This window comes from Scatophagus argus, chromosome 6, assembly GCF_020382885.2.
Source record: "Scatophagus argus isolate fScaArg1 chromosome 6, fScaArg1.pri, whole genome shotgun sequence".
Taxonomy (NCBI): domain Eukaryota; kingdom Metazoa; phylum Chordata; class Actinopteri; family Scatophagidae; genus Scatophagus; species Scatophagus argus.
Genome location: NC_058498.1, coordinates 19,011,691 through 19,039,105, shown reverse-complemented (window position 1 = coordinate 19,039,105; position 27,415 = coordinate 19,011,691). Strand labels below are relative to the sequence as shown.

General features: G+C 42.0%; 2 protein-coding genes across 3 annotated transcripts in view; one reads left to right on the top strand and one right to left on the bottom strand.

Moving 5' to 3' along the window:
* The window catches only part of usp24 (ubiquitin specific peptidase 24), a 30,958-nt gene extending 8,553 nt beyond the window's left edge, over positions 1 to 22,405 (bottom strand). Inside the window, exons 1-49 of one of the 2 annotated variants that reach the window (XM_046390663.1) lie at positions 21,977 to 22,405; positions 18,492 to 18,660; positions 18,178 to 18,245; positions 17,933 to 18,076; positions 17,443 to 17,568; positions 17,077 to 17,112; positions 16,908 to 16,973; positions 15,674 to 15,739; positions 15,367 to 15,441; positions 13,707 to 13,865; positions 13,495 to 13,609; positions 12,491 to 12,594; positions 12,250 to 12,357; positions 12,055 to 12,150; positions 11,773 to 11,934; positions 10,573 to 10,665; positions 9,825 to 9,932; positions 9,570 to 9,719; positions 9,233 to 9,364; positions 8,643 to 8,754; positions 8,462 to 8,538; positions 8,164 to 8,304; positions 7,873 to 7,926; positions 7,673 to 7,788; positions 7,457 to 7,523; positions 7,170 to 7,280; positions 6,982 to 7,080; positions 6,531 to 6,704; positions 6,349 to 6,434; positions 5,627 to 5,735; positions 5,387 to 5,533; positions 5,165 to 5,262; positions 4,896 to 4,991; positions 4,581 to 4,803; positions 4,272 to 4,434; positions 4,018 to 4,179; positions 3,527 to 3,597; positions 3,238 to 3,398; positions 3,092 to 3,153; positions 2,746 to 2,937; positions 2,521 to 2,635; positions 2,229 to 2,373; positions 2,036 to 2,155; positions 1,789 to 1,914; positions 1,447 to 1,545; positions 1,264 to 1,346; positions 1,028 to 1,169; positions 824 to 943; positions 503 to 717 (exon numbers count right to left, since the gene is read on the bottom strand). In XM_046390663.1, the coding sequence (XP_046246619.1) occupies positions 503 to 717; positions 824 to 943; positions 1,028 to 1,169; positions 1,264 to 1,346; positions 1,447 to 1,545; positions 1,789 to 1,914; positions 2,036 to 2,155; positions 2,229 to 2,373; positions 2,521 to 2,635; positions 2,746 to 2,937; positions 3,092 to 3,153; positions 3,238 to 3,398; positions 3,527 to 3,597; positions 4,018 to 4,179; positions 4,272 to 4,434; positions 4,581 to 4,803; positions 4,896 to 4,991; positions 5,165 to 5,262; positions 5,387 to 5,533; positions 5,627 to 5,735; positions 6,349 to 6,434; positions 6,531 to 6,704; positions 6,982 to 7,080; positions 7,170 to 7,280; positions 7,457 to 7,523; positions 7,673 to 7,788; positions 7,873 to 7,926; positions 8,164 to 8,304; positions 8,462 to 8,538; positions 8,643 to 8,754; positions 9,233 to 9,364; positions 9,570 to 9,719; positions 9,825 to 9,932; positions 10,573 to 10,665; positions 11,773 to 11,934; positions 12,055 to 12,150; positions 12,250 to 12,357; positions 12,491 to 12,594; positions 13,495 to 13,609; positions 13,707 to 13,865; positions 15,367 to 15,441; positions 15,674 to 15,739; positions 16,908 to 16,973; positions 17,077 to 17,112; positions 17,443 to 17,568; positions 17,933 to 18,076; positions 18,178 to 18,245; positions 18,492 to 18,660; positions 21,977 to 22,255 (5,942 nt within the window). In that variant the 5' untranslated portion in view covers positions 22,256 to 22,405. The remainder of the gene's footprint in view (positions 1 to 502; positions 718 to 823; positions 944 to 1,027; positions 1,170 to 1,263; positions 1,347 to 1,446; positions 1,546 to 1,788; positions 1,915 to 2,035; positions 2,156 to 2,228; positions 2,374 to 2,520; positions 2,636 to 2,745; positions 2,938 to 3,091; positions 3,154 to 3,237; positions 3,399 to 3,526; positions 3,598 to 4,017; positions 4,180 to 4,271; positions 4,435 to 4,580; positions 4,804 to 4,895; positions 4,992 to 5,164; positions 5,263 to 5,386; positions 5,534 to 5,626; positions 5,736 to 6,348; positions 6,435 to 6,530; positions 6,705 to 6,981; positions 7,081 to 7,169; positions 7,281 to 7,456; positions 7,524 to 7,672; positions 7,789 to 7,872; positions 7,927 to 8,163; positions 8,305 to 8,461; positions 8,539 to 8,642; positions 8,755 to 9,232; positions 9,365 to 9,569; positions 9,720 to 9,824; positions 9,933 to 10,572; positions 10,666 to 11,772; positions 11,935 to 12,054; positions 12,151 to 12,249; positions 12,358 to 12,490; positions 12,595 to 13,494; positions 13,610 to 13,706; positions 13,866 to 15,366; positions 15,442 to 15,673; positions 15,740 to 16,907; positions 16,974 to 17,076; positions 17,113 to 17,442; positions 17,569 to 17,932; positions 18,077 to 18,177; positions 18,246 to 18,491; positions 18,661 to 21,976) is intronic. The other variant, XM_046390664.1, reaches the window with a different exon arrangement.
* Positions 22,406 to 23,711: 1,306 nt separating this feature from the next.
* On the top strand, positions 23,712 to 26,119 carry bloc1s2 (biogenesis of lysosomal organelles complex-1, subunit 2). The gene is made up of 5 exons (XM_046392664.1): positions 23,712 to 23,943; positions 24,160 to 24,276; positions 24,426 to 24,545; positions 24,656 to 24,760; positions 25,276 to 26,119. The coding sequence occupies exons 1-5, from the start codon at positions 23,778 to 23,780 to the stop codon at positions 25,305 to 25,307; spliced, it is 540 nt and encodes a 179-aa protein (XP_046248620.1). The 5' UTR covers positions 23,712 to 23,777; the 3' UTR covers positions 25,308 to 26,119.
* The last annotated feature ends 1,296 nt before the right edge of the window (positions 26,120 to 27,415 follow it).

Below are 27,415 nucleotides of genomic sequence, written 5' to 3'. Positions count from 1 at the left end.
TTGAGTAAAGATTAGATCACACATTACAGAGAGAATAACTGACTCGAAGCGCCTCCAGCATGTGATTAATTTTCCGGAGCAAGAACCTGAAAACAAACTTTCTTTGTTGTAATCTTAAGTGAGGATAGGAATAAACGAGTGAGTGAGAGAAGAGTGCCAAATATTAGCTCCTGTGGTCTCTTTACGTTCCATTTCTTCACTGAGCATTCCTGCCTTCCAGAGCCAGACATCTGGAGATGCTTACAAACTAAACCAGGACAACCCACACAAGTCTGATGCTGCATTCATGTACCCTAGAGGTCCTCTAAAATCTGCTTGGAAAACTAAAGCAACAGATTAACATGCTCCACTAATCACTGGTTAGGCGTTTCTTATGTAAAGCAGGAACAGGAGCTGGAAAATACAATCAGAAAGCAGCACGCAGCTCTGGCAAGCACACGAAAGCGTAGATGTTTTTCATTTTCAGAGGTGTGAGGGTACTTCTGACTACAGTGTCTCTTACCGCCTATCTTTAATGAAAGAGTAATAGTGTCCAGCATGTGCCTGACCGCTGTGGACAACAACTCCCACGAGTTCATAGTTCTCAGAGATTGTGACTTTCTTCCTGGGCGACCCTCCCGAGGTCCCCTCGCCTCGCCCCTCGCCGCCCTCTCCGCTGCAATCTTGACGAGCCATTCCAGCAACGGTGTAGGGCTCCATGTTCAGCACCCAGGGAAACTGTGCACCAACAAGCCAGAATTCATACATTTATATTTCTGGGATTTGAGATGTAAAATACGTGTATCGTGGTGAATGGAGATTTGGGATTAGAAATATTTTGTACCCGAATCTGCTCATCATATTTGATGGAGCGTCCGCTTTCCCAGTCGAAGCCGAAGCGCATGAGGTGAATACAGAGAACACTGGGCAGGGATTTGATACACGTCCTCTTCACTGTGGTTCTCTGTACAGGTGAACACATGCACATAGTTTAAGACCACATGATATCAGTGTGGTAGAATAAAAGCATGCACAATGCTATACACACCTTCTCCTTGCATTTCTCACAGTAGTAGGCGTTGCTGCCCTCTAGCACCTCTCCTCTAACAAACTGGTCCAATGAGATCTCTAAGCTTTGACAAGATGTCACTCCAAGGTTCAAAGCCATGAAAGTTTCTTCACGCTCATACCTGCGTTGTAAGAGGTCAGAGGTCAAATCATCTGTGATGTGTCTCAACATGAAACAACAATCTTGAAGTTTCACAAAAGACTATTCTTGCTTACCGATGAGGACAGTCTTTACAAATCTTCTGGTCAGAGAAGATTCCCTGAAATGTGTTTTTGAAGATTTGTTCCCGACCCATTTTCTGGTGGGGAAAAAAAAGTGTACAATTATATCATCATTAGTAATGAGGTATTATCATTATTTGGACGGTGCTTTTTTAAACTGGTGTGTGTGTTTGTTACCTTGAGATGTTCGTCAAGCTGGTCCACCAGGCTAGTAAAGAACTCATAAGCATCCTGCTGCTCTCTTACATACAATTCTTTGTTCCACATCTTGAAGATCTGCAACAGACATAAAGCTGCATGTTGACAATAGTTTGGTAATAAAATTATAAAATGTACAAACTAGAATGTGCAGTACAGCATACTAAATCATCAGCTATCTGCTCAATTTCCTCAACAAAACAAACTCACTCTACGTTTGATACAAACGATGAACATCTTTGGTTATGGTCATCTTTGTTCACTGTGTGAACAGATTTTACTTATTTTGCAAGTTAATGACAATCTCCAACAGTCTGTTACCTTCCAGAAGTTTTCAGGTACGTAGTACTGCAGTTTGCTCTCCATCAGATGACCAAACAAAGACTGAACTTGATAGAAGACGCTCTCTTCTGGCTGATCGGTGTCATCCTCAATGGACAGGAAAGCCTTAAAGCCACACATACACACTCACTGTTGTTAGATTCACTGTATGCAACACTGTCTGGACTCTAAGCAGATGCCCTCTGGTGACCAAAGAAGGTAAACAGTCCATAGAAAACATACGTACCTCTGCTAAGCCAGGCTGCATGTAGAGCTGCTGAAACACAGCGTTCATGTAACATGTGGCTCCGCCGTTCTTCAAACCAACAAAGCCTGAGACTGAACGGCTCTCCACAGGCGGCAGATACTGCAAATAACACAGAGTGACTATGCAGAACTAATTACTATAGCAAGAAATACCATTTTAATCAGTGTCTTACATCAAACTCCTTGCAGAGGGAGGGATCAGACTGGTGGTGCATGGACATGAGTTCTCTGGTGATGAGTCGGAGGTTTGACAGAGAGCTGTCAGCCAGCATCACCAGCACCTCGTAGGCCGCCAGTCTGCTGCTGGCTGTGCTGCACCTGACCAGGCACACACAATGAGAATGACAAAAGATTGTTTGTTAAAAGATTGTTAACAGTGGTTTGTCCACAGAACATTATTAAAATTACTTTCTTAAAATGTATTCACAGGACAGAAATAAATCGTAAGTGATGGACACGCCGTACTTGGGGTGGAAGTCATGGCTGGGAGCCGGGGAGGGTGTGGGGTTTGAACTGTTGATGATGATGCGTGAGGCTCGAAACAGGAAGTCATCCAACAGCTGCTGGATCAGAGATGGACCTGAGGAAAAGAGTTAAACATCCTCATGCCACGTATTATGTTCTCAAATTAATAAAACCCCAAAACTGTTAAATGAAGATCTGTGTGCATGGATCTTTGTGTACGCTCACCGAGATGTTCCTTCTCATTGCCACAGAGTGAGAGCAAGGTCTTGATGAGGCGAAGGTGGCCTGCCAGGAGGATGTTGTCCGCCTCGCTGGTCTCCATCTCAGAGCTCCAACTGGGCTCAAAGTTGTCAAGCCAAGAGATCTCGTCCTCCAGCATGGTGGCTGCACTCACCTTTACCACCTCCATCTCTGAAGCTGGAGGAGGCAGAGACAGTGAGAGAACATCAGACACAGAGAAACACTGACTTTTAATGGCTGAATCAGGAGACTAAAACCTATTACTTAAATTCTTGTCTTCATATCCAAGTATTCATGAAAGCGACAAGGAAAAGGAATTTTATCAGCTTACTGGTTAGGTCATCCAGAAGCTGACATCTGAGGTCAAAGTACTCTGTGCACTGAGACAGCAACCTGAGAACAATAACAATAACATGAACACAAGGCCTCTGCTAAAGGTTCAGTCATGCATATCTTGTGCATTTCTTGCTGAATTACCTCTGGTTGACCCCTCTCATGACAGACGTAGGACTCCATAATGGCAGCTGAGCAGTGAGAATGACTGATAGGAGGAACAAGTTGGGTTTCTGGACTTCAGGGAAGGCTGAAGTGTCAGACTGGCTGAGAGTGTAGAGCTGATCACAAGCTACACGACGAATCTGATGGAGGAAGGGATAAAGAACCTGAGTTTAAACACAAACACGCGTGCACACACACATGCACACACACAGGAGTGCTTGGGATACATTTCTCCTGTGCAGTCTATGACACAAAAAATTGTGTTTACCTCTCCACTGGGAGATCCAAGTAGAACATCGATGATAAAATCATTCACAGAGGGAAGGTTGTAAAAAGAACCTGGAGAAAGAAACCAAGAGCAGGATTCAGCGCCATTGTAGAGGTTTGGGAAACTAAGCAATTATACAATGTGAATACTCAAAAAAACGTCCATGTTACAATATTATGCCTGACTAATGACACTGTACACCAATTAGCCGCAACATTGAAACCACCTGCTTGATATGTTGTAGGTCCCCTTTTTGCTGCAAAAAGAGCTTTGACCTGTCAGGGGAAGAGACACTGGACCTCTGAGGGTATTTTGTGGTCACAGACATCAGAATGTTGGATCCTTTGGGTCCTGCATTGAGGGTGGGACCTCTAGGTAAATGCCATTGTGAACAGATGTTTAATGTATTCAGTTCACCTGTCAGTGGTATTAATGTTGTGGCTGATTGGTGTTCAGCAAGGATGGTGTTTGTACTCCTGAATTAGTCTTACTTAGCTGCTGACAGCGTAACTGCAGACAGGTGACCAGCAGTGACAGAGCCTCACGGGCAATGATGGCATCTTTGATGGAGACACTCTGCTGTCTGACACATATCCCAGCATGCAACGCTGTTGGTGTGGTCTCGCCTTCACTGCTGGAGCTGCAGTTACTTCCTGCAAACAAACAAACACAATACATTTGTTTGCCTTTCGTTTCTTAAGCTTTTGTTTGTGGCACACATTTGTTTGTGCGTCTTCTGTGTCACCTGTACTGCTGACTCTGGTACGCACTCCCTGCGGCAAAAGGGAGCTGTGGGTCTCTCTGATTGGCTGGGGACTGCCAACCAGATCCAATCGGCCTGCTGCAGCTGCCCAAGTCAGACGCATGAAACAGGCTACAGTGGAGGTGAAGTCTCCCACCTCCATGGTCTAGAAAGAGACAGAGGAAAATATTTTCCACTTACAAGATGTAAGATCCAGGATTGTGAATTTCCCCAGTGCGGCCCTTCTTATTAGTCAGTGCAGAAATTGTTGCAGCTCAGTACTGGAAGTGAAAGTGTGCTTGTCCTAAATACCTGAATTGCTACACGAGCAGCAGGTATGATCTCCTCCACTCTTATGGAGGAGCGCTCAGACAAAGACATCTGTCTGTAAGAGGACTTCTCTGGAGTTCCACAAAGAGAAAGCTGTCTCCCGGTCCGTCCAGCGTTACGAAATGGACGAGATGACAGTGCCTCGCCATCCCTGATGACATCATCATCCAGCGCAGCAGGCATGCTCTGACCAACCAGAAGAAACCTACAAACACAGCCAATTGAGTGTTAAGTCTAACATGGTGTGTGGCTCCGAATATCCACCCCCTGTGTGTGTGTCTGTGAAGCATTTTGCACCTGGCCAACTGAAGACAGATTGAGTAGACTCCTTGTCTGGTCTCATAATCCACCTCTGATGGGATGGAATCCCTCTGCATAACATTCACCACCAGACTGCAGAGGAAACACAGAGTAATATGACTGTCAGAACACAATGCAAAAAAGAGACTGAGGCATTTTGGATAAAGATGTGTTGCCAGTATGTGACTCAGCTGCATCCCACAGTAAAAAAGCCAACACCAGACAGTGATGACTCTTTTCTTTAGCGGGTCTGTCCTCTCTGTTACCTGAGGCCTCCTGCTCTGAGGAAGTTCTCACAGAAGGACTTGCTGCTGGTTTTGGCCATCTCATCATCCGATGTGGGCATGAGCTTTGAACTCAAAACCTAACACAGACAAGAGAGGAAAACAGATGTAAAAGTCACTAATCTATCTAGGTTTGAGAATATATTGTTACATATTAGAAAATGATGTGGAACTTTTAAAGGAGTGTTTGTTCACGTATCCTACCTCCAGGTTGTATAGCACTCTGAAGGTGGACATTCCTGGGGCAGAGGATCTGAAAAGCCCTTCCAAGATGGATGCAGCGCTGGGCTGGTGCTGCTGCTTGGAGGCCATAGACGGAGAACGAGAGCCTGTGCCCTGGAACAGTGTCTTCTACAGAAAAGAGACACAAAAGGAATAAACAAATAACAACAGAGAGGCAGAGAAAGGAGAGCTTCAACATTGAGCCATGGCAGCCTGATGTACCTGGTGGCTCCAGACACTGGATTCTTTGGGAACAAAGTTGTCGAGAGCATCCTGCACCTCTGGATCTGTTGGAATCAGCAGCAGCAGATTCCTCACACGAAGAGTGATCCTGGAGATTACAACAAAATAAATAAGTAAATAAAAACATGAAAAAGTGCACTTTCAGTGGTCTGAGATGTTACAGTTAAGCTTAAACAACAGAACATTTAAATCTTAGCTGTATCTTGTAGCACTAAGATACATCTGTTCAGAAGAAAAAGAAGCACAAAAGCATAAGCTAAGTTTCCTCTGCATTTCTCTCTATTTTTTTCTCTTAGATGGCCGAGGTGACTAATTTTCTGTGTTCTTCTTCTTCTTCTTTTAGATTTATTGTCAGCGGTCAAACAACTGATTTTGTTTCTGGTTTGTAACCTCTGCTTTTTCTATTCTGTTTAAAAGAGCCATGTGTGATGTTGCCAACACCCTCAATTTCTGATGAAACAAAATTTTGCGTAGCCCAGTTTATTCACTCCAAAATATTTAATGGAAACAAGCCTAACTTGAATTCTTTTCTTCCTCCAATGGCTCACTCCAAATTTGCTTGGTAATTAGGTGAAAACACATACAATACAAACACAAAACGCATATGAACAGATGACATCAAAATGACATAATAAATGACACCATAAACCACTGACAAACATACAGTTCTTTCTTTAACGCTGTCAACAAGGTATATTTACCTGGACTCATCAAGGTTAGCCAGCTGGTAAAGCATCTCAAACACATTACACACCAAAGCCATCACCACACCAGGCAGAGATTTCTCCTGGACACAGAAAGACATGGGACAATGTGTCAGAGCTGATGTAAGCCCGAGTGTGTCCACCGCTTTAGAAGCGTATAGTCATGTTTGAGCTGGTACCTGTTCCAATGCGTAGGCCGAGTTGAAGACAGCCGAGCTGGAACTGCTGGAGGCGGACGCCGAGGACTCAGAGCTTCCGGAGGGGGTGCCAGTGCCTGAGCTCTTCACAGTCAGGCTCTGCTCGTCGCTGAAGCCAAGCTGGGACAGCAGCTTCTGGTCCCGATTCATGGTCAACTAACACATGGGGAAGGAGCAGGGAAGTGACAAAGTGAGAGAAAAACAAAGATTGAGGTTGTTCGAGGTTTTCCCTGTCACGCAACAGATGTGGAAAACTAACGCACCAACAAAGAGAAGGTGGCACTCTGCCAAAAAAACTGACATTGTTTTGCATTGACTTCAGGGTAAACACACAACTGGAAGAGGGTCAAAACACTTTGATGAGGGAATGATAATGAGGAACAAAAGAGGTACACAGCATCCCTGTCACTTACTGAATAATGTTAATACTTACCACACTGTCATTGGCAAATATCTGGACATTATCCACTGGACAGCTCAAGTGCTCAGAGATCTTCCACCGAATGCTTCCTATAGTGTCATTACTGTGGGTCTGCAGGACACACACACGCACACACAAAGAGGTTATTTCCTCTGTAAATGTAACTCTACATGACAAAGGTGCATCACAATCCACAATACCTCTAAGGAGAAAGTGTCTTTGGTTGACTCATATGTGATGTGAAGAGTAACCGGGTGTCCATTGTATGAGGCCCCGTGAGGTAGAATAGTGCGTGGAACTGAGTACATATCCTACACAGAAACAGAAACACACACACACACACACAAAATCCTTTATAATCTCAGCGATCACTTTTTCAGGGATCCTCCTTCTGGATTGTCTTAAATTATTAAGCATAATTAGTGTCTATGACTGTGTCCTTGTTTCTCACGTTACTAATATAAACAGTAAAGAAGACAGGGCCTACCTCTATAGTGATGACATAGCGTTCAGCTAATAGCAGCAGTCTTTCAATTATCACCAGCTTAGTTGATCTGCAGATGAATAAGCACAAGAGTTTCAACAAGACTGAAAAATGGGGCTTTTACTTGTGTTTTATAATAGTTGAGAATACGTTTACTCCCTAGTTAGTTAAAGCAAGTGAAGGAACGAGCCATGTTGCTACTTAAACCCCCTTTTGTACCTGGATGGTGATTGTACAGAGGTGGCCACAGTTGGCATGGCTGTAGCCGTCAGCATCTTGGTTGCTTTTGTAACAGCATGTGTCAGAGTCGGCCCACCCAAGGCCGAACTGGCTGCCTGAGAAACAGAAATGAGCCCTCATGCACTGATTTCTGTGAAATAGCACAATCACTTCAAACAGTAACATATTCCACTACTTACCTCTAGTCGCTTGTAACAATCAGCAATGAACTTCTTGTGCAAAGACACAGAATCCTGGAAGGAAGAAAAGTATGTACAGTTTCAAGTTTCAAAGAAGGACAGAACACACGGATTCACTCCAAAAGGTTAATACTGGAAATGTTCAGTTCTTTTTCTTCCTTTATCAATTCAGAGCAAGATGATGGTTTTAAACAAGATGGCAGTAGCCTAAATTCTACTGTTATTCTCACATGATGAGCCACTGTGCGCACACACACACACACACACACACACACACACAGGTATACTGACCTTCTTCATCTTGGGGTTGAGGTTAGTGTAGCTATATGTAATGATGAGCTGGATTGCTTCATTGGCTATCTCTTCATCTGGGCTTTCCATGGCGATGCGCCAGATAAAATCCATCCCTGCCAGGTCAAGGCGTTCCACACACTGAAATTAGACCAGATAATACATTAGACATAAATTGAAAAACAAGACACGATTTACATCTACGCTTGTATTAATTGTATTTCAGCTCTCACTGGAAAAACCTGAACATCACTGGTAACAAATATAATGCAGAGAAAACATGTGAGTGAGGACTAACCAATTGAGTTCCCTGGCGTTTGAGGCGATGGTCACACAGATTAACATTCTCAAAGAAGGTCTTAAACAGATTGAAACCTGAGAGACACACAAAACATCTGCTGTATCACATACTTATTCATAAAGTAATCCTGAAAGGCTGTGATGCTGTCAACAGTGCATCTCTTTGCAGAGTCTCTCACCATTCATGGTGATCTCATAGGGTTCCAGTTTCAGGATCTTCTCCTTGAAGAGCTGCTGCTGAACATCACTCTCGAGGTCGTGTTGTCCTTTGGTGAACCACTCAAAACACATCTGTGCACATGGAAACCATACCATGTTTAATCAATCAATAAATCAAACTTTACTGATATAATACCTAAACATAAGGTTTAGGCAAAACAAAGCTTTAGGATGGTTAACTTTTTCAAACTTTCTTAACTTTTCTTAATGTTTTTACTGTGAAGCACACTGTAACCTTTGTCAAGTGTTATGAATAAGTTACACATAACAATGTTAGGAGTAACTTACTTGTAACACTTAAGCATTATTTCCAGAAATTATAGATATTTCTGGAAATAATGCTTAATAATGCTTACATACTCAAAACTTAATTACTGTAAACTGTGTCTTAATCTGATGAAAGTTTTCCCTTTTAACTTTTTTATTTTCATGTATGTGTTTATTCAGTGTGATATGAAGTTTGTTCTCCGTGAGAGCGGAAAATAACAAATGCTTGCAGTGTCTTGACTGAACCCTGACAAGGGTTTCGTTTGCATTACTGTTTTCATACCTCACGGTCAAGTTCACAGACATCTGGCCCTGACACCAGGCACTCCCAGAGTTCTTTGGCCCTGTTCCACACCAGGTAGAGGCTGGCTTCCTGGAGGAAGAAGGCCAGGAAGCGCAGGTGGCTGTCTAGATACTAAAAATAAAATTCATAAAGACACAGCGTCATCTTGATCCTCAAACACACACTGTCATTCAAGTTTAATTACTTCCTGTGTACCATGTAAACCAGCTCAGGTTAAATTATGACTCAATTCAAACTACATAAATACAGTCTTGATTCCTGATACTACATTTAACTGAAAAAAAAGAATAGAAGAGAAAATCTGACATGGACGAACCTCTTGGTATGTGTATCGTCCATCCACCAGAGTTGAGGCTGAGAGGCCGTTATTTCCTCCAGCTGTCACAGCCAGTCGATGGCAGCACACAAGGGATCCCGTGATCAGCTTGACAATCTCAAAGTTCTTCTTCAAGTCCTGGATGATGCTCTGTGGAGAGGCAGGGAATGGTTACCATAGCTATACTGCACTGACACCACAATGGGTCATTTTCGATGATGTGTTTGATTGATAACACGTGTGTGTTTGAGCTACCTTGTCTTGTTTCTGATAGGTCTGCTTGATGAAAGAACGGGTGATCTCGTGCAGCTGACGGAGAGCAGGAACAACCCACACTGCCTGAGGACTACTCTGCTGAGAAGCCTGTGGAAATACATGCGCAAACACACACACACTCACCAGATAATGATATCCGCTGAAGCTGAATGAACACAAACACGTGCTACAAAAACAGTAGGCTCTGATGCTCTTTGCTGGTGAAATTTTGTTGTCACAGACCCACTACTTTTGCAGCTGTGACAACATCAGAAAGAAAATCAGAGCCAGGGATGTAAAACATATTCAAAATATGCTCCAGTTTTACTTAGTTCTCTTACAACTGATTTTAAAGTCCAAATCAAATATCAAATATGTACTCTTTTTATATATCCATGGCTCTGATTAGATCGCTCTTTGCATGAGTAAATGTGCTAGCACTTCCACCAAAGCTGACTATTCATCCAGCAGCTAAATCACTCATTTAATTCATCCAGCTCTCACCCAGGACAAGATCAACACCACTGTGTAATCATTAGTCAGTGCCAAAGCCCTCTTAGTGAGGCAAGCAGAAGATCAACATACAAGCTACCTCGTGTCATAATCAAGTGTGAAATTATCAACCTGTGACCGAAGAAACCCCTCTGTGGTCAAGCCCTCTTCCACGATTGGTTGGCAGGCGTGAAGCAGTGAGATTGGGTACAGATTGCTCAGTGGAATTACAAGTTACATATGCTTTTTCTCTTACTTTGGTCAAAGAGTTAGCTTTCTTCTTGCCCCAAGTGCCCGTAAGAAATGAGCTGTGAGTGTCGCTGCCTTTACTGTCCTCCTGAGTGTAAGTCTAGAAACATGCATCGTATTTAAGGTGGGACATTTGTATGAATAGGTAACAAATGAGATTTGAAAGGCTGAGAAGAACATTTTGTTCATTGGCTCCAGTCAAACAAACAGGCATTATTAATGTCAAAATAAAAAAACTATAAAAACATTAACGATTGCTCCATTGTATTTAGGTGCTAGCTGGTCTTATATTTGGCTGTTTACCTTTACCTGCAAACAGATAATTAACATGTAGTATAGCTTAGAGGTATTTCTACATGCTAACCTGGAGTGCGATTTGCCAATAATTATAACATCAGTTATCATTGTTTATGAACAAAGGTTTATACAAACAAACTTATATTTAAAAGCTAACAGGTGTTTAAAAAGTAAAAAAGTGTTACTGATTTTTCGGTAGTAACTTCAATCAATTAAAGTAAAAAAGTGCTTCAAAGAAATGATGAATTTTATCATATAATATGTAGTTTTCTTCAGTCTGTCAAAATAATTTGACAAATTCTATTTCATACAAAAATGGATAGAACAGACTTAAGCACAGTCAGTTTATAAGCAACTTATGAAGCTCTGCTGACTGAATAGGCAGAGCTGTGGAACATGAAGATGGAGAAAGGAGAGGGTGCACAGTGAGTTACTGGCAGACACTGGCCTCTGTAGTGTGAGCGTGCTTCTGGTGTGGTCAGAGGGAATGAATCAAACAAAGGAAATTGAATTATTTCTTGACTTGAACTAAACAATGAACTCATGATAGACACTTGTTGCTTGGTCGCATCACCATAAAGGCTAGACTGTGACAAACTCAGATGGAAGGGATGTGGACTGAAGTTGAAGAGTAATGTGCAGCACTAACAAGGACATGCTAACTTTAGAACAAAACTGTCACAGCAGCAGGCAGAAAAATGTAGGGGTCCAATGTTGTGTTTCCTTTAAACCTGAGCAAGGAACAGCCCATTTTTCCTATATGAAAATACCAAAATAAAAAAAAAAAAAAAAAAAAAAAAAGTATATTCACTCTCAGAGCTGATCCTGGAATCACCTTGTAAACTGCAGCTAACATCAGCCCCCACATCCACAAGGACAATACTGAGTATCTGTAGCGTGTCTGTCTCACCTTCTTAATGTCCTCAATACATTTAATGATGTAACTGCGTTTCACGGTCTCTTTGACAGCGTAGGCGTCGCTCAGAATCCCCAGGTGCTCCTCCAGGGCCTGCTGAACTAGACTGGTAGGCAGGGTGGGGAGGTGAGCCAACTCCCACAGCACCTCCAGCACCTGAACAGATGCGCACAAAACCACGGTGATTCAGACTTCACTGTAATAATGAAACCTAACACACTGTAAACTTCCTCATCTGTATTCCAGTTACTCTGACTGACAGATATTCCTGCATACCTTTCCAGTTGTAGTTTCAGAGCGAGCCTCTCTGCCGATCCTCCCGATCAGACTGAGCAGCTTCTGCCTCACACGGTCACTCTCAACCTCCCAGCTCTAAACAGCGTGCAAATGGGTTATTATTAATGCAGTACAATGTCTTACAAACCACTTATCACTAGGTCACTTCCAAAATGTCACAGTGACAACACCAACCTTCTGTATGAGGACAAAGAGGTGGGTGAGCTGATCAAAGCTGAACTTCACAGCAGCAGCAGCGATGATTGTATGAATGTTTTCTATCACAGTTGATGACTGGCCCGCCTGAAATGGCCACACAACAACCAGCAGATCCATCAAACATGCTTACACATGAATACAAACAGTAACGGTAATGATTCTTTGTACAAAAAAAATGGGCCATTTATTTAAGCAGTTAGAAATAAAAAGACTTGACCTGTATTCTCCAGATCTTGGAGAGTTCGTCCAGTGACAGTTTACTCCCCAATAACTCAATGATTCCCTTAATTCTCTCACAGTACTGGGCCTGGTCAATGTTTCCTGGAACAAAGAAATATATACTGAGCACTGTGAACAGTTATTTAAATTCCAGTTGTTTTGTGTGATTTGAAAATTCCCATTAACAATGCTCTCCCACTCACTGCATGCACACAAAGGGAGGACTGTATCTTTATCAATGGGATAGTCTAACAGCAATTCAACAGCACAACAGATTATATTTGTATAACCACAATATCAACAATCTTATTTCAGCTGCAGACCATAGTCAGGGGAACTGTTTGCTTCCTCCCAGCTGCAGCTTTGATTTATTGACACACTGGAACTGCACTTTACATTCACTGCTAAACTGACAACTCGCTGCTGACTTTCCTGCAGCTCTGCTTTATTCACCATCATCCTCCTCACTGCATGACTGACTCTTGGTCCCAGAAACACCTGTAAACCTCACACCTCACTATTACCAACAGTTAATGGCTGTTCACAGCAGGGATGTACTGAAATCTGTGCTATAAATTGTCAGGAGCGATTACTGGCAGCGGCTTAACACTCAATCACTCAACGCTGTCTCAACCACAAAATACCTTCTTCTTTAAAAGGCACAACTGCTTCTCTTGTAACATTTGTATTTATACATTATAGTAAACGACATCATTACAAAAGCCAAATTCATAATATGCATCTTCTTGGTGCTCCACTTAATCTGTTGAAACACTATATTCAAACAGAGGATTTTGTTACAATATCTTAAATATTTTTCAGGATGATGTCACAAAATCTGACAAGAGACTTTTACAACTTAATTCGAAAACTCAAGTAGAAGCTTCAAACTTTTAAAAAAAAATGAGATTTGGTACAGTCCTCGTTTAAATGTTTGTCCAAGTATTTTTCAAACCACATCATTTTAATAAATTTGTGGCAGGAAGTGATGAATCTCCTTACCTTCCAGTGCTATTGATAAGACTGAGTTCTCTACCAGCCAGTCCAAAAGTTTATCTGTGTCAATGGCATTTTTCACCGTCTTAGACACTGTACTCTCCTCTATTAACTTTGTCACCTGAGAGAAAAAGACACGACAAAACAGTGTGAGATGTGATCAAAGAAAAGAAAAAAAGTTATTTTGTCCAGTTTAGACTTGAGAGTTAAGAGGTGACCTCTTTGAGGGAGTTCATCTTGGTGGAGAAGTGAGGAGTTTTGAGCATGCGCAGCAGTGTGTCCAGGCGCAGGTCATCCACCACAGTCACCAGCTCCCTCTGGAATCTCATACACAACAGCTTAATGGCCGACAGCAGGTCCGGGATGCTCACCAGACGCTACGGTTAAAAGACAAATAAGGAACAACTAAGATACGGCATCTTGGTTGAGTTACCCGTCTGTCTGTTTTAACTATTCAATTATCCCTTTCCACATTCAAAATGCACATAAAAAATACTTGAGTATCTTTACAACAAAGTTCCTCTCTTTTTTTCTCCGAGTAATTTGTTTAAATATTTGTGATGATTAACCTTGAGTTTGATAGCATGTACATAAACTTATCTTATCTCACCTAATCTAAGTTGGGGTGACTATGCACTAACTATGCACATCATATGAACGTGTATTAAACATTAGCTTGTTTGTTGTGGTAGCTAGAAATGTGATACCATTAAAAAGGTGAAAGTGTGGTTATTATTTGGAAAAAAAAATGCGTTTGCATTTTCAAGAGCAGGGTTGTAATCCAACTTGTTCATTTCTTCCTTGTTCACCTCCTCCTAGTCCAGTGCTTCTCAATTATTTTCTGTTGCGCCCCCCCCCAGCAAGTAGAAAACAATTCGCGCCCCCCCCCCCCCCCCGCCGCGACTATAAATAATAGTAATAATAATATGTAATAATATTTAATAATATGTAATAATAGGATGCTAACAATTCTCGCTGGTTTACTGAAGTAGCATTCACAAAGCGGGATGATTGTTGGCAATATTCGGCACGTTTTGGCTGAAATAACTCCAGCGGCTTATCAGCATGATTGGGATGTAATGCCTTCAAGTGGCGCCTTAATTTATTTGGCTTCATGCTGTCCGCTGCCAACATTTTTAGACAGTAAACACACCGGTCTGTCGTCTCCCACTGTAGTCACAGTGAAGCCAAGCGCTACATATGCTTCGTCATATTTCCTCGACTTAGCTTTCGGGTGAGTTACTTTTGTCTCATTATCTTCGTCTCTCTCCGCCTTTCTTCTCATCCCTGTTAAAAATTTCTTCATGTTGTCTCTTAAGGGTTCGTTTACTGCACTTCATATCGCCTGCTCGGTGCAAAAAAGCCGCTACACCATAGAGCTAATACTCCCTGCGCACACTCTGACAATGAGAGCGCCACTGCCAACTACTGTAGTGGATGTGCAATTACACTTTATTCTAGTACGGCAAAAAAAGCATGTTCCCCAGGGTCACACGCGCCCCCCCTGGCATCGCACCGCGCCCCCCCAGGGGGGCGCGCCCCACTATTTGAGAAGCACTGTCCTAGTCTAACAACACAGGTGAGGTAGAGGCCAACAGTTCTCTACAGCACCATAATCCTAACACAGCTCTGTATATACAGCTTGCTTTAGTGCTATACTCGCAATTCAATACAATCTGAATTAAACCTCTCCTGTAACTAAATTATATATTCCATTTCACACAGATGTCACAAGGTCTCGAATGAACAAGCTGGCTTCCCAACCCAAATGTACCAACAAGCTGGATGTACCACTCACGTGAGCTGGCCACAAGTGTTTTTGGCCCTGTGCCTGTTCTCTTAATTTAATTGCAAAAATCATAATCACTAAAATGTTACCTTGTCTTTAAGGTCCTTTTCCTCCAGGTTCTGTACATACATGATCATCTTATGGATGACTGGATCAAGCATTGGCTGGGAAAAACAATACAAAACTTTGTGAGCCACTGCAGCAGCAAAACAATAAGAGGAATACAGCAAATAAACATAGAATATAAATCAGAATGGATGCACTAGGGTTATGTAAACAAACACAACTTATCATTTCAACATGGGATTAAGGTTAGACAGAAAACAAACTGACAACATATGAATTACATTATAAGGAAAAAGAGAGTTCATGTGTGTAGACAGCAAGATAGCTCACCTGGACGAGGCTGGAGTTGAGGTATTCTGCACATACTCCAAGAGGCTGGACCAGAGCTGACACGCTCTGCGTAGGCAAGTGCACAGAGACAGAATCACTCAGGCATGAGATAAATCAAAAAAGGGAATCAACTTAGCAATAACAATGGAGTATGACATCAAAAGCATTGCCCATTACATCTTTTATGTTTTTCTTGAGTGTCAACATAATCTTATGACACTCATAGATTTGTCACTTCTGATGGCTCATTAAAGTGAACATACACACCAACAGCACTCCAATCTTATTTAAGCAATTAGGCCAGAGCTCAAACAGTGTTTAAACTAATAGAGAGTTTTCACTGTTGCATGACAGCGAGCAGGAGTGAGCTTGAACAGATGTGAGTGTGAGCTTCTAAAACTGAAGCACAGCTGTCATTTGTCATTCAGTGCTAAATCACAGGAGCTTAATGAATGACTCCTGTGTTCCTTTCTCTTTTGTTTCTGGCCATCTTCCATCTCTGCTTCTGGACTCTCTCTGAGCAGCTACCATCCCCTCCACCTTCCTCCTCCATTCACTCAGTGAACCCCCACCCCCCCATTCACTTGCACTTGACTTCCTGCTCAAAGCAGACAAATGAATGAGTTGCCCCTGGGACTCAGCAGAGGAGGGAGCACTCCTCTTATTATCTTTTCTCCTTTCACTTTCAGTCTCTCTCTCTCACTATTGTGCCTGGAGTATGTTAGGTATCTGACAGCTTACACACTCAGCTGAGCTCCCACTGCCACTGAAGAGTGCAACAGTGGTGTGCATGTAGTCTTTCCCTTATTAATATGCTAATGAGCAGAGAATGTGTGAGTGTGAGTGTGAGTGTGTGTGTGTGTGTGTGAATCAATGGCTATGTACTACTGTGGTTCCGGCCAGGTTCCCAGAGGGAAGCATCAGTACAAGGATGCCTCAGAACACATAACACAACAGAGCATTTCAACCATCACACAGCAGGAGGATAAGAGAGTGTGTTTGTGTGTAAGTGAGTATTAGTGAGAAGGGAAAAGAGAGAGACATTCAGCAGCCTGCAGCTGAGGGTGGTGGGGTAAACATGATGACCTTTTGCCTGTATATGCAGTCTCAAAGTATGTCTACATGCCTCTCTCCATCCATCACCAGGGCAAGAACTATTTCATCACTCCGGAGATGCATCAGAACATTTGTACGTAAGGCAAAAAGATGCAAAAGTAAGGTTGGTTCCACTTACAGCTATCTCAATTTCTTCGGTGTTGAGCTTTGTCTGGATGGCAGTGAATCCTCCCAACTCTCCAAACTTGACAAAAAAGGAAAAAGGAAAGAAGATATGAGGCAAAACTGATACAACTACAGCACATATATGTGGAGGTACAACATCAGGATAAATGCTCATTACTCACTCGATTCACTAAATCTACCAGCCAACCATGAGGCTCCTGAAAGAGACAATTATGTTTTCAGTGTATTTATTTTGCAATCACATTCCAAATTATTAACACACACACACATACACTCTAAGTTTTCTGACAGCTGCTGTGTGTCAGTTACACATGTTCTGCAGAGCCCCTGTGGCTCAGTTACACAACACTGGGGATGAAGAACCCGTTTGCCCCCACACATAACCATGAACCATAAACAACGTCTAATAAGGATGTGTGTATATTACTACCAGCACTGCTTTACAAACTTGCAAGTGCCTCTGTACAAAATGTGCATTTCACACTTTACAAAAAAAGTGCAGGAAGAGTGAATACGGAGTATCTTACTTTCTGATATGAGTTGCTGGGAGAGACAGCAAACATGTTGGAGTCGTCTCCAAAAATCTCAGCCCAGTTCCTCTGACAGGACTTCATGCGGTTCTTAAAATGGTACTCGTTATCAGGATTAAAGGCCTGGACATAACAACAAAGACACAGAACATAAATACATACACTACATTACTAGGGGTAATGTAGGAACTTTGCTGTTACCACTTACAATGAAAGTACCGGCGCACTAAGAATGCACACTCAAAGCACTTTCCTTAACTGATCTGTCACATGGTTATAACTGATCAATCATTTAAATTTAATCTTGATAATATTATTCGGAGGTTTGATAGACTTATGTCCCCTAGATTTTCTATTGTTTTCAAAGGTCATTTATTTACCTAAAAGTTAAAATATTTTTAAAAAGTATAAAACCTCAGCAGAAAGATATTAAAAGGTAATATTAAAAAAAAGTATCAAGATAGACAGAGAGTAAGAGAGAGCTCACCATAGTCAGGACTCCCATCAGATTTACAGGTACGGGGTCCTGCTTCACCCTCTCTGCAACCAGCTCCACCAGCAACATCAGCATGTTGTAGATTCCCTCATGAATCTCAGTGCCCCATTTGTGTACAGCACTACTGGTCAGCAACTGGTGATGTGAGCAAAACAGACAGAAGGAGGAAAGTCAGTACAGTGTATGTTAATCAAGTGCTACACACTAACTTAGACCTCTGGGTTTTCATAGTTCACCTTTTTAAAGGCCTCTGGCATGCAGCGATCCATGAACCGCTTGCAGTTCTCATCAGCGTCAGCGAGACCTGACAGAAAGGGACATATCAGATTCACTTATTTATCCTATGTCCAAACATAGAAAACAATTGGCTGTGACGATGGAGATACAGACTGAGTCATGTAATACAAGTGTCCAAAATAACATAACATGTGAGAAACACCCAAGAGTCCAAACAAAACATGCTGCCCACGCAATTTCGCAAATAAAGAGCATTTAGCTTAATGCAGGCCTACAAAAACAAAGTTTTAATTCCTCACAAACATAATCTTACCATGACGAGCGAGGCAGGTGGACGCAATGAGACATTTGCCCAGGGACTCCTCTCTCTTGTAAGGTATGGACCAATGGTCGGTAAAAACTCGACTCTCCAGCTCGTACAAGTTGGTGGTGGGAAACTCCATGCTGCCTCCGGAGCAGTTCCCATTCTCATCATTGCTCCTCTGGAAACACACACACATGACAAAAATACCACCTAATGCAAACGGTGACTTTATTCCACACAGCTGCTCCCCATTGTTTTTTTGACACCACAACTGTCCTCTGTGCGAGGATAATCCAAACAGCTTTGGGCAACGAGAAAGGATGATACTCCACTCTTTTCCTCCCCCTGGAGATGGCAATCATGCCCTCTGCTCAGCAACCTGCACTTCATCTCTTCATCATTTTTACATCTATTTCCTCAAACAAAGCTTTCCAAACAAGTCCAGACAGGCGCTTGTTTTCAAGTGTGTCACTGAATAAAACGCTTGTGATGTGTAAGACAGGATGTGAGAACTCAAGACTGCCTCGGGAAACGACATTGTCTTGTTAGAATATGATGCTTCCCCTTTTTTTGCTGTAATAATCTGACCAGATTATGAAAGGCAAGGTAAAATTCAGCTCACTCAGTGTCAGCTTTTATACTTGGCGCATCTGTGGTTCAAAATGACCTGTTCAGTAGGATCAGCCTACTACTGCACACATAACATGGCCAGTGGCAGTAAAGTCTACAAGTCCGTGCAGTGAAAACGACAACAGACAAAAGATTACTGAATTATTTACATCATAAAGTTGTTTACATATTCATGAAGTTATGTGAATATTTATGATTAAACTGCAAAACTCTCTCCACTGAACAGAGCTGCTGCTCAGTGGTCCATATCTGCACATGTGCAACTCTACATGCCACACTGAACTCAACAAATGATTTATGTTTGCACGGTAATTCGGTGAAGAATTTAACTAAGAACTGGACTTGGTGGAGGTTCAACCTGCTGCCATGTATGAAAAAGTATCTTAAACGATGACCGAACGATGGGACTAAGCTCTCATACATCATAAATTGCTAAAACTATTACAGCTCCATTGTCCACTTTGTCTGTGGCTACAGTACAGTATACAACAAAGTGTAATTAGGCCAAGTCTTACCATTTTGAATACATCTCCACATATTACCATATATAATGGTCACCGAGTTCAGTCCATGTCTTACCGTGCTGCATACTGATACATATACAATATGTAGTGAAGGACTGGACATAAAGAAGAGAACAGGAAGGGTGGAAGGGGAGGAGAAAGCAGAGTAGCATCATATTTCATCCCTTCCCTTCATAAGAAAATTGGAAATGACAGACAGATGGATGAGAGAAAGGAAGGAGAAACATAGAGGGAGACTAACACTATAACACTGGTCTTAGAAAACACTGGGTTCAAAGAAGAGAAGAGACATTTCATTGCTGGCAGGATTTCCAAATCAGAACACACTAATGATTAGTGTATAAAAACTGATTCCTTTGAACTAACTAAAAAAGACAGCAATCTTTGTATACAATTCATAGAACCGCTCATAAATAATCATCAAACAGGAAAATAAACATGCAGATAAGATGCACAGCATTTTGTGTTTGAAGCCTTTAGGGGAAAGGTTCAGGTCTCAAAGGCACAATATGTGTGAGTGTGTGTGTTGTGTGTGTGTGTGCGTTCTTGTTGTGCAGGACGATGAGGTAACTCAGTGCCACTCTGTTACTATGTGCCCCACAACCCTCCTGGGACCAAGTGCAAAAACTGCAATGTGCTTGTGTGTGTGTCAGGGGGGCTGCAGGGCTATATTTAGGAGCATAACATGGGGCTAAAGACCTATGACATGTCTCTTAAGCACAAATACAGCAAACAGAGGAAGAGAAGAAAGGAAATAAAACACTTTTGTCCTTGTAGTTTATTCCACAAAAACAAAATCACCACAGGAGTGACTATTTTTGCAGGCGTTGCTATAACACACACGAGTGGATAAAGACATAACAATAACTTGTCAATTATACATAAATCCTCCATTAGACAAGTTAGGTCAAATGGAAAAATTTGTTCAAATTTGATTTCTTGACATGTGTCAAAGGCTTATATTAGCACAGTAAATACAACATTGGTAGCTGCTAGAGAAATTATTACTGGCACATTTACAAAAACAGGCTTGTTGTTTACAGTCACCTACAAGTGTGTGCCATTTTATGCATACCATAAATACCACCTGTTGTGGTATTTATGGTATGTATAAAATGGTAACCTTGCAGTAAAGTAGGACAGCAGTGAGACAGTTAGAGGAGAAAGAAGCTGTAAAGGGAATGGCCAACAGGTACTGGCATCAGAGTATTTTATTTGGACCAGTTTTGATGAGCAATAATCACAGCAGTTCAAACAATTATTGCCATCAAAGGGATACAACAAGTAGTTGAAAAGTCTGAATCAACAATCTTAGAAATCAAATGATTTGTGATTTCTAAGAAAGCACTGATCTCTCCTCACAGCACCTGCAAGGTTTTAGCGGATATGGGAAAGCAGCATGTTTGAGGTCAAGTTGCCGAAGGCAAACAGCCTTGAGGTGTCAGTCAAAGCATGACTTTGTTACGTAGACAGGTATTTATGAATAGCCTATACAATTTACTTATACAACACCACATAAACGCAGAAAACTAGGACCAAGTGACAGGACCCGCTGCTAAATTGCTGACAATTATCATACGGCTGTCAACAAAGAAGTGCGTGGCCATAAAGAATCAAATAACAAGGTCCTCGCTCACATTGTTTGAGAAAAATCAAAAAGCAATACAAGAAACTGACATTTTTACATCTGAAGATGTGTATAGAAGAATGATCAAAATGGCCACGTATGCCAAGGACATTGCGAAACCTTTTTTAAACCCGGTTCTAGTGGACTGCAATCTCGGCAGGAGCTGAGCAAGGTTGACGCTGTCAGCCAACCGGCCAGCTAACACTGGCTAACCCTCGCAAAGGAGACTAGATCCAGCCAACTATTCACAGGCGAACTGTGAAGAAACAATGACCCACTGCCAGAGTACCTACAGTTTAAATGTGTAATTGCAATACCCTGGAGTAATGCCTCGGTGCTGCTATACTTGGTCCAGTTACTGGCGCGTTCACTCTCAAACTAACGTTAGCTAGTCAGCTCGTGGGTAGCTAGCTAGATTAGCTTGTAAGTTTAGGATAGCTATTTAGCTCCATCATTTAAGTAGCTAAGCTTTATGTTAACAGACAACTCTTAAGTCACTATGAGCCAGCGACGTGCCCTGTCCTGTAGGGCTGGAGAGTATTACACCCCCTGCTCTTGACAGCTCACGTTGGGCTTGGTGCATGTAACAGTGAAGCTACCAAGTTTAGCTAGTTAAATGGGCGAGCCCACTATCTCCCGGTAAATTGAAATTAGCCATGTTCTCCTCCTTCGCTCTTTCAACTGATGCTTTATGAAACACAAGTTGCTCTTACCTCGCTTTCCACAACATCGTGGTATGCGGGTGGGGGATCAAACCCTCCCGTCCCAGTCCGCCCGCTGGTTTCCCCGTCCCCACTCGAGCTCAAGCCGGGGGCAGGCCCGCTCTCCATCGGCTCGTATCCATACCCGAGTCCGGGGCTTTCGTTCGTCAGGAGCGCCACTGCCTCGTTGATGTCGTTCTTTGCCAGCCGGAGCGCTTTCCGTATCACGTCGGGGTCTGGGAAACCCATGCAGAGGAGCGTCGTTATGTGCTGCTCCTCTTCGGTCTCCATTTTTGGGGTGTCTCCGTCTCACAGGCTAATGGAAACAGGGTTTTCGGCACAGCCCTGTAGCTGTGCACGCCGCCATGTTTACAGTCTACTGCTGGTAGTCTGTCACGATCTGGCTTCCCCCTCAACAGCGCCGACACAGGTGTTATGTCGAATTCTGCCTGCCAAGAACTGCATGCTCCTCGCGGGAGCGCGCACAATGAAATGTTTAAGACCTTTAATGATTTCTAAGATTAATTACTATTTAACTAGGTTTCTACTGTTTTCATAAAGAAAAACGGGGAAAAAAATATGTAATAAAAGAAAAGACGAAGACTGTGTGTTCTCTCTCTCAATTGGTTCACCTTATAATAACTTATTAAATATCCTTTAATCATGTCTAAATTTTTCATTTAATTTATCCCTGCAAGAAAGTGCCTGAAATCTGAGTGTCACATAAGCCATGATGAAGTTGCATATTTCACCAGTAAGCACCTGATCATAGCTGCAGTTACACAATGTATGAGTGAGTTAAAGCTCTGTGAGCTTTAGGTAAATTATGTAAAAGGCAGCCAGGACCTACCTGTTTACCTGTTCATAGTCTGTTGTGTATCATGTTAATGCTCTGTGCCCTGCTGATATGACAGTGCCCCGTTCAAAAAATCTGACAGACTCTTCACCCTGCAATGGAATTTGTTCCCTGGACAATACAAAGTTCAGGGAATTATTTGCCGCAATGATCAGACATACATCTCACCACTGTGTGATTTAGATTTGTCCACTCAAATGTAAAAATCTCCACCTAAGGTAAAGTACATCTCACATGCAACCCTGAGCTTTTCTGACAGGAAGCATCCCGCACTTAAAGCAAGAGATGGTAAACACTGAAGCACAAAACTTTGACTTTTGAGATGGAAAATGCCTTTGACATAGAGACACATCAATGGAATAAAATTAAATTCAAAAGCCCTTATAAAGTACTTTGGAATAGCATTGTGTATCCTATGCTGGGAACTTCAATGATCCCTTTATTTTCTGATTTAATGTTGAGACTGCATAAATGGAAAAGTCTGTGATTTTGCCATTGGCACACTGCAGCCTCCATATAGATGCTTACAACGATTAAGCCCTCTCCCTGTATCAAAGTGTACTTTTGATTAAATTTCCTTTTCAAGTTATTTAAGAAGACATTTAAAGGCGGCATTTGTGATCCACGTTTACTAACAAACTACAAAACTTGCTTTATTCTAAAATTGATTTAATTTTTCCAGGTACATCATCGGCATATTACCAAACAGTTAACTGAACAGTTATGGTAAACGCTGTATGTATTTGTTTGGTTATTGTCTAAGCTACCAGTAGTGTTACCGGTAACATTTGTCAAAACTCTATCTCAAATATACTGATTCTAGTTAGCCATTGACTCCTCACGTCCCATCCTCAAACAACATAAGGGCGTGGCAATGCGCGCGAGTGGGGTGGTGGCGGGTAGACGTCACGTGAACACTCAGCTCATGTGACAAAGGAAAATCAAAACAGGAACAAAATGGCTGCAACGGGCGACGACGCCGCAGCAATGGACAGCATCTCCAGGGCACCGTCGGCCCATTCATCAGCCCTGAACCCGGGTGCAAGCTCCAGCAGTCACGGAGAAGAGTCGGAGGTCGCGGCGGAAAGCCCGGCGGCCTTTACCAAAAAGCTCAACACAAACAGTGAGTGGGGCCTCCTTGCAGCTTCCCTAGCTTGCTAATGCTAACGTAGCACATATTAACAAAATTATCTAGCTCTTTTAGTATGGGATATATTGTGCGCCATTATTTTTGACTTCCTTCCCTTGCTTTATCCACTGTGGATAATTTAGCATTGAAAGCGGATCGACAAGTAGTGTTTTGTGTTCTACTTATCCTGCTCCTAATGTTTGTGTTCAGGTGATGGAGGTGTGGAGACAGCAGAGGAGGCTGTGGAGCCTGCAGAGCCTGATATCAATGAACTGTGCACTGATATGTTTGAAAAGATGGCCGTGTTTCTGCAAGGAGAACTGACAGGTCTTGGACATTTGACGTTTTGGAGCATTTCCTTATTTTCTCATCCTTCTCTGCTTACGTGTTCTTAGTTAGCCCAGGGATTTACTGCTTTTCATATTTACCTCTTCGTCTCCCTCATGCACATTCCCCCCTTTTCTATATATGTTCAGGAACTTGCGAGGATTACCGTCTGTTGGAGAACATGAACAAACTTACAAGTTTGAAGTACATGGAAATGAAGGACATCAGCATTAACATCAGCCGTAACCTGCAGGATCTCAATAATAAGTGTGAGTTAGATATAGAATCTCCACAAAACTTGTGTCTGTGGGATTTTAGTTCAAATGTTATTTCTAGTACTACAGCATGAACATTTGGCTGGTATGTATGTTTGCTGTAGATGCTAGCCTACAGCCCTACTTGGACCAGATAAATCAGATTGAGGAGCAAGTGTCTTCACTTGAACAGGCTGCTTACAAATTGGATGCGTACTCCAAGAAACTGGGTAAGACATTTAAGTGTGCCAGTACTGCATGTATGTGTGCATTTATTATATTTTCCACACTTGAATATATTGAGCGCGGTCGATGAGATTAATTGATTTAACTTTCTCAAATTTTATAAGTTAATACCTGCCAGTCTAGTAACACTTTTAATGGTATAGTAATAATTGGCTCATCAGCAGATGTAGGATTACACATATGTTTCCTTTATTTTATTATGTTTGGTGACTGTATTGTCATTACGGTCACACTTTCGAGGTGGACTGGCTATTTTGATATTTTTTTTGGTATTTTGTATACACACCAATAATCATACAGCTTATATTGTACAGCATTATGAAGCTCACCAGCAGATGGTGCTGTGACACCACAGATAGTTCCTCACCTAAATATTTGTACATTACAGCTTACAGAGGCAGCCAAATGTTACCTGATAATAAAGTACAATTTGCATTTGGACTTAATCAGCCATTATGTAAAGATTGATTAAAGTACCTGTCATTCCTTATCTTTACAGAGGCCAGATTCAAAAAACTGGAGAAGCGATGAGGGGGAAGAAGAAGCAGACTGAGCATTATGGTGCCTTCTCACCTTCTTTAACCCAACTCAGCCTTCCCTTCCCCTCTCCCTGCCAGCGGAGCCAGGAGCTGTGGGGAGGATGTGAACTGAGATTGAAACAACAAACAGTCACATCCACTTAAACACCTAGAAAGGACCCAGGAGGGAGCAGCTGAAGGCACATGAATTAGTACTGCAGTGACTGGCTTAGATTTAACTCCTGTATCGCTAATTTTGGCTGTAGTTGTGCAGCTAAGAGACAGTCTATGTTGAGAGTCTATGTTTGTATACACAGTTCCTATACAGATACACTTCATGCTGAATTAATCCACTTAATTAAAGGCATATCTAAACTGAGTGGTGAAATCAGAAAATACTAACTTAATATTTAACAAAATTGAGCAAGGCAGATTGGCAAAGACTTGTACCATTGAAATATTCAACTTTTTCCATATGAAGATCTTTACATGGTGAAGTTCATATCTGTTTTTAATAGTGGCCCAGTCCTTACATTCTCATCATTTCAGACAGCTGAGCTTTTGATTTGTTACAGTAGCCTAAAATTAGGTGTCTTTGACGTGACACATGTGCTAAGAAGTTAAGCAGTGATTAAATTATAGTTTGCCACAATAAAAACATCTGTGTCTAGAGCTGCTGAAACACATTATGACTGTAGAATGAGTTTGAAGTTTGCAGTTAAAAATGAAAGATTTTTGATATATATTAATTATTTTGTTATGTCTGTCTGGAGATATGGACCCTGAAAACTGGAGGTTTTTTGCAAGTAAATTATGATGTGAATATCACTGTGTGAGTGTCTCTTTAAAATGAAACTTTTACTGACAGCAGATGGCAGACCTGCACCATGGTGAGGACTTGAATCGATGCACAGTGGATCTCTCAAATATTGCATAGCTATGGAAAAACTGATCCACTGTTGAAGGGGGTTTGAGTTTCAAACTTCTCAGAACAATAAAAACTCCAGGAAGAGTAAGGCCGGCAGAGGGAAACAGATGAGACATACTAAAGGGTGAATGTATGACTAAAGATGTGTATGATGCCCTCTGCTTCCTTTGTTTTCTCTTTTAGCAGTCCCAGAGCACAACCCAGAGCTCTTTTTGCCATGGGCAATGCATTACCCAAACCGACATGACCTCCCTCCTCAGTGTGCATGGGTATGTGTGTTTTGGGTCATGCACACGTATGCTTGTGTGTGTATGTTTGTGCAGGACCTAATCTAAAACAGGTCTCTGTCATTAGTCCAGTAGAGGCCCCAGCACAGAGGGAGCTCATTATTCATACTGTAACATTATTTACTGTTGCACGGATCCTTCCATCTTTTCTTCTCCCTGCCTTTTTCCAGAGCCCTGGGGCATAAATTCAGCTCCCCTCCCAAAGGCTCTCAAATCAGGTCTATTAAATGATTTTTTGGTTGTTTTCTGAAAGCTAAATGTGAGTGCCTGGAGGCAGTCAAACATAGGGGAGAAGGTAACATAGTAATGAGTAAACCTCTCTTATAGAACTCAGGTTGAGAAGTGCTGCAAAACTAGACCATACTGTAGCAATATAGTTGTGGTGTAGAAAGTTATTGCGTTCTGTACTATGTGTGCATTAGTGGTTTTCAGACTGGCTGGAAGGAAAGTACAGATGCAAGAATGATATAACGTACAGGTCTGAAGTCAGGCATAATTCAACTGACTAATCAAATTATGATGCCCAGAAGAAATTAAACTATATACTGTATCCATATATGTGGTCAACACGTTTTTACATCCCACCATCTCCTCTTCATCATGTAGAATTTATATTTTCAAAGACAGGCTGTTATTCTAAGGTGTTGCCTTTACAGGAAAGGAAACGGTGAAACAAAAGAAATATACGTCAAAAATGACGTAGTCACTTGAGTTGATTAAGTCATTAGCAAGCTATATGGGGATGATCGTCATCGCAGCAGTGTTTCTTTATCTACTTTTCCATTTATTTCCAGTTGAGACCTAATGAGGAAAGTGTTCCCATGTGCCACTGTGCGTGTAGAGGCTTTCAAACATCACCCAACAGGCGCGCTCACGCTGAAAGCAAGTGAGCAAGTATGATGATTT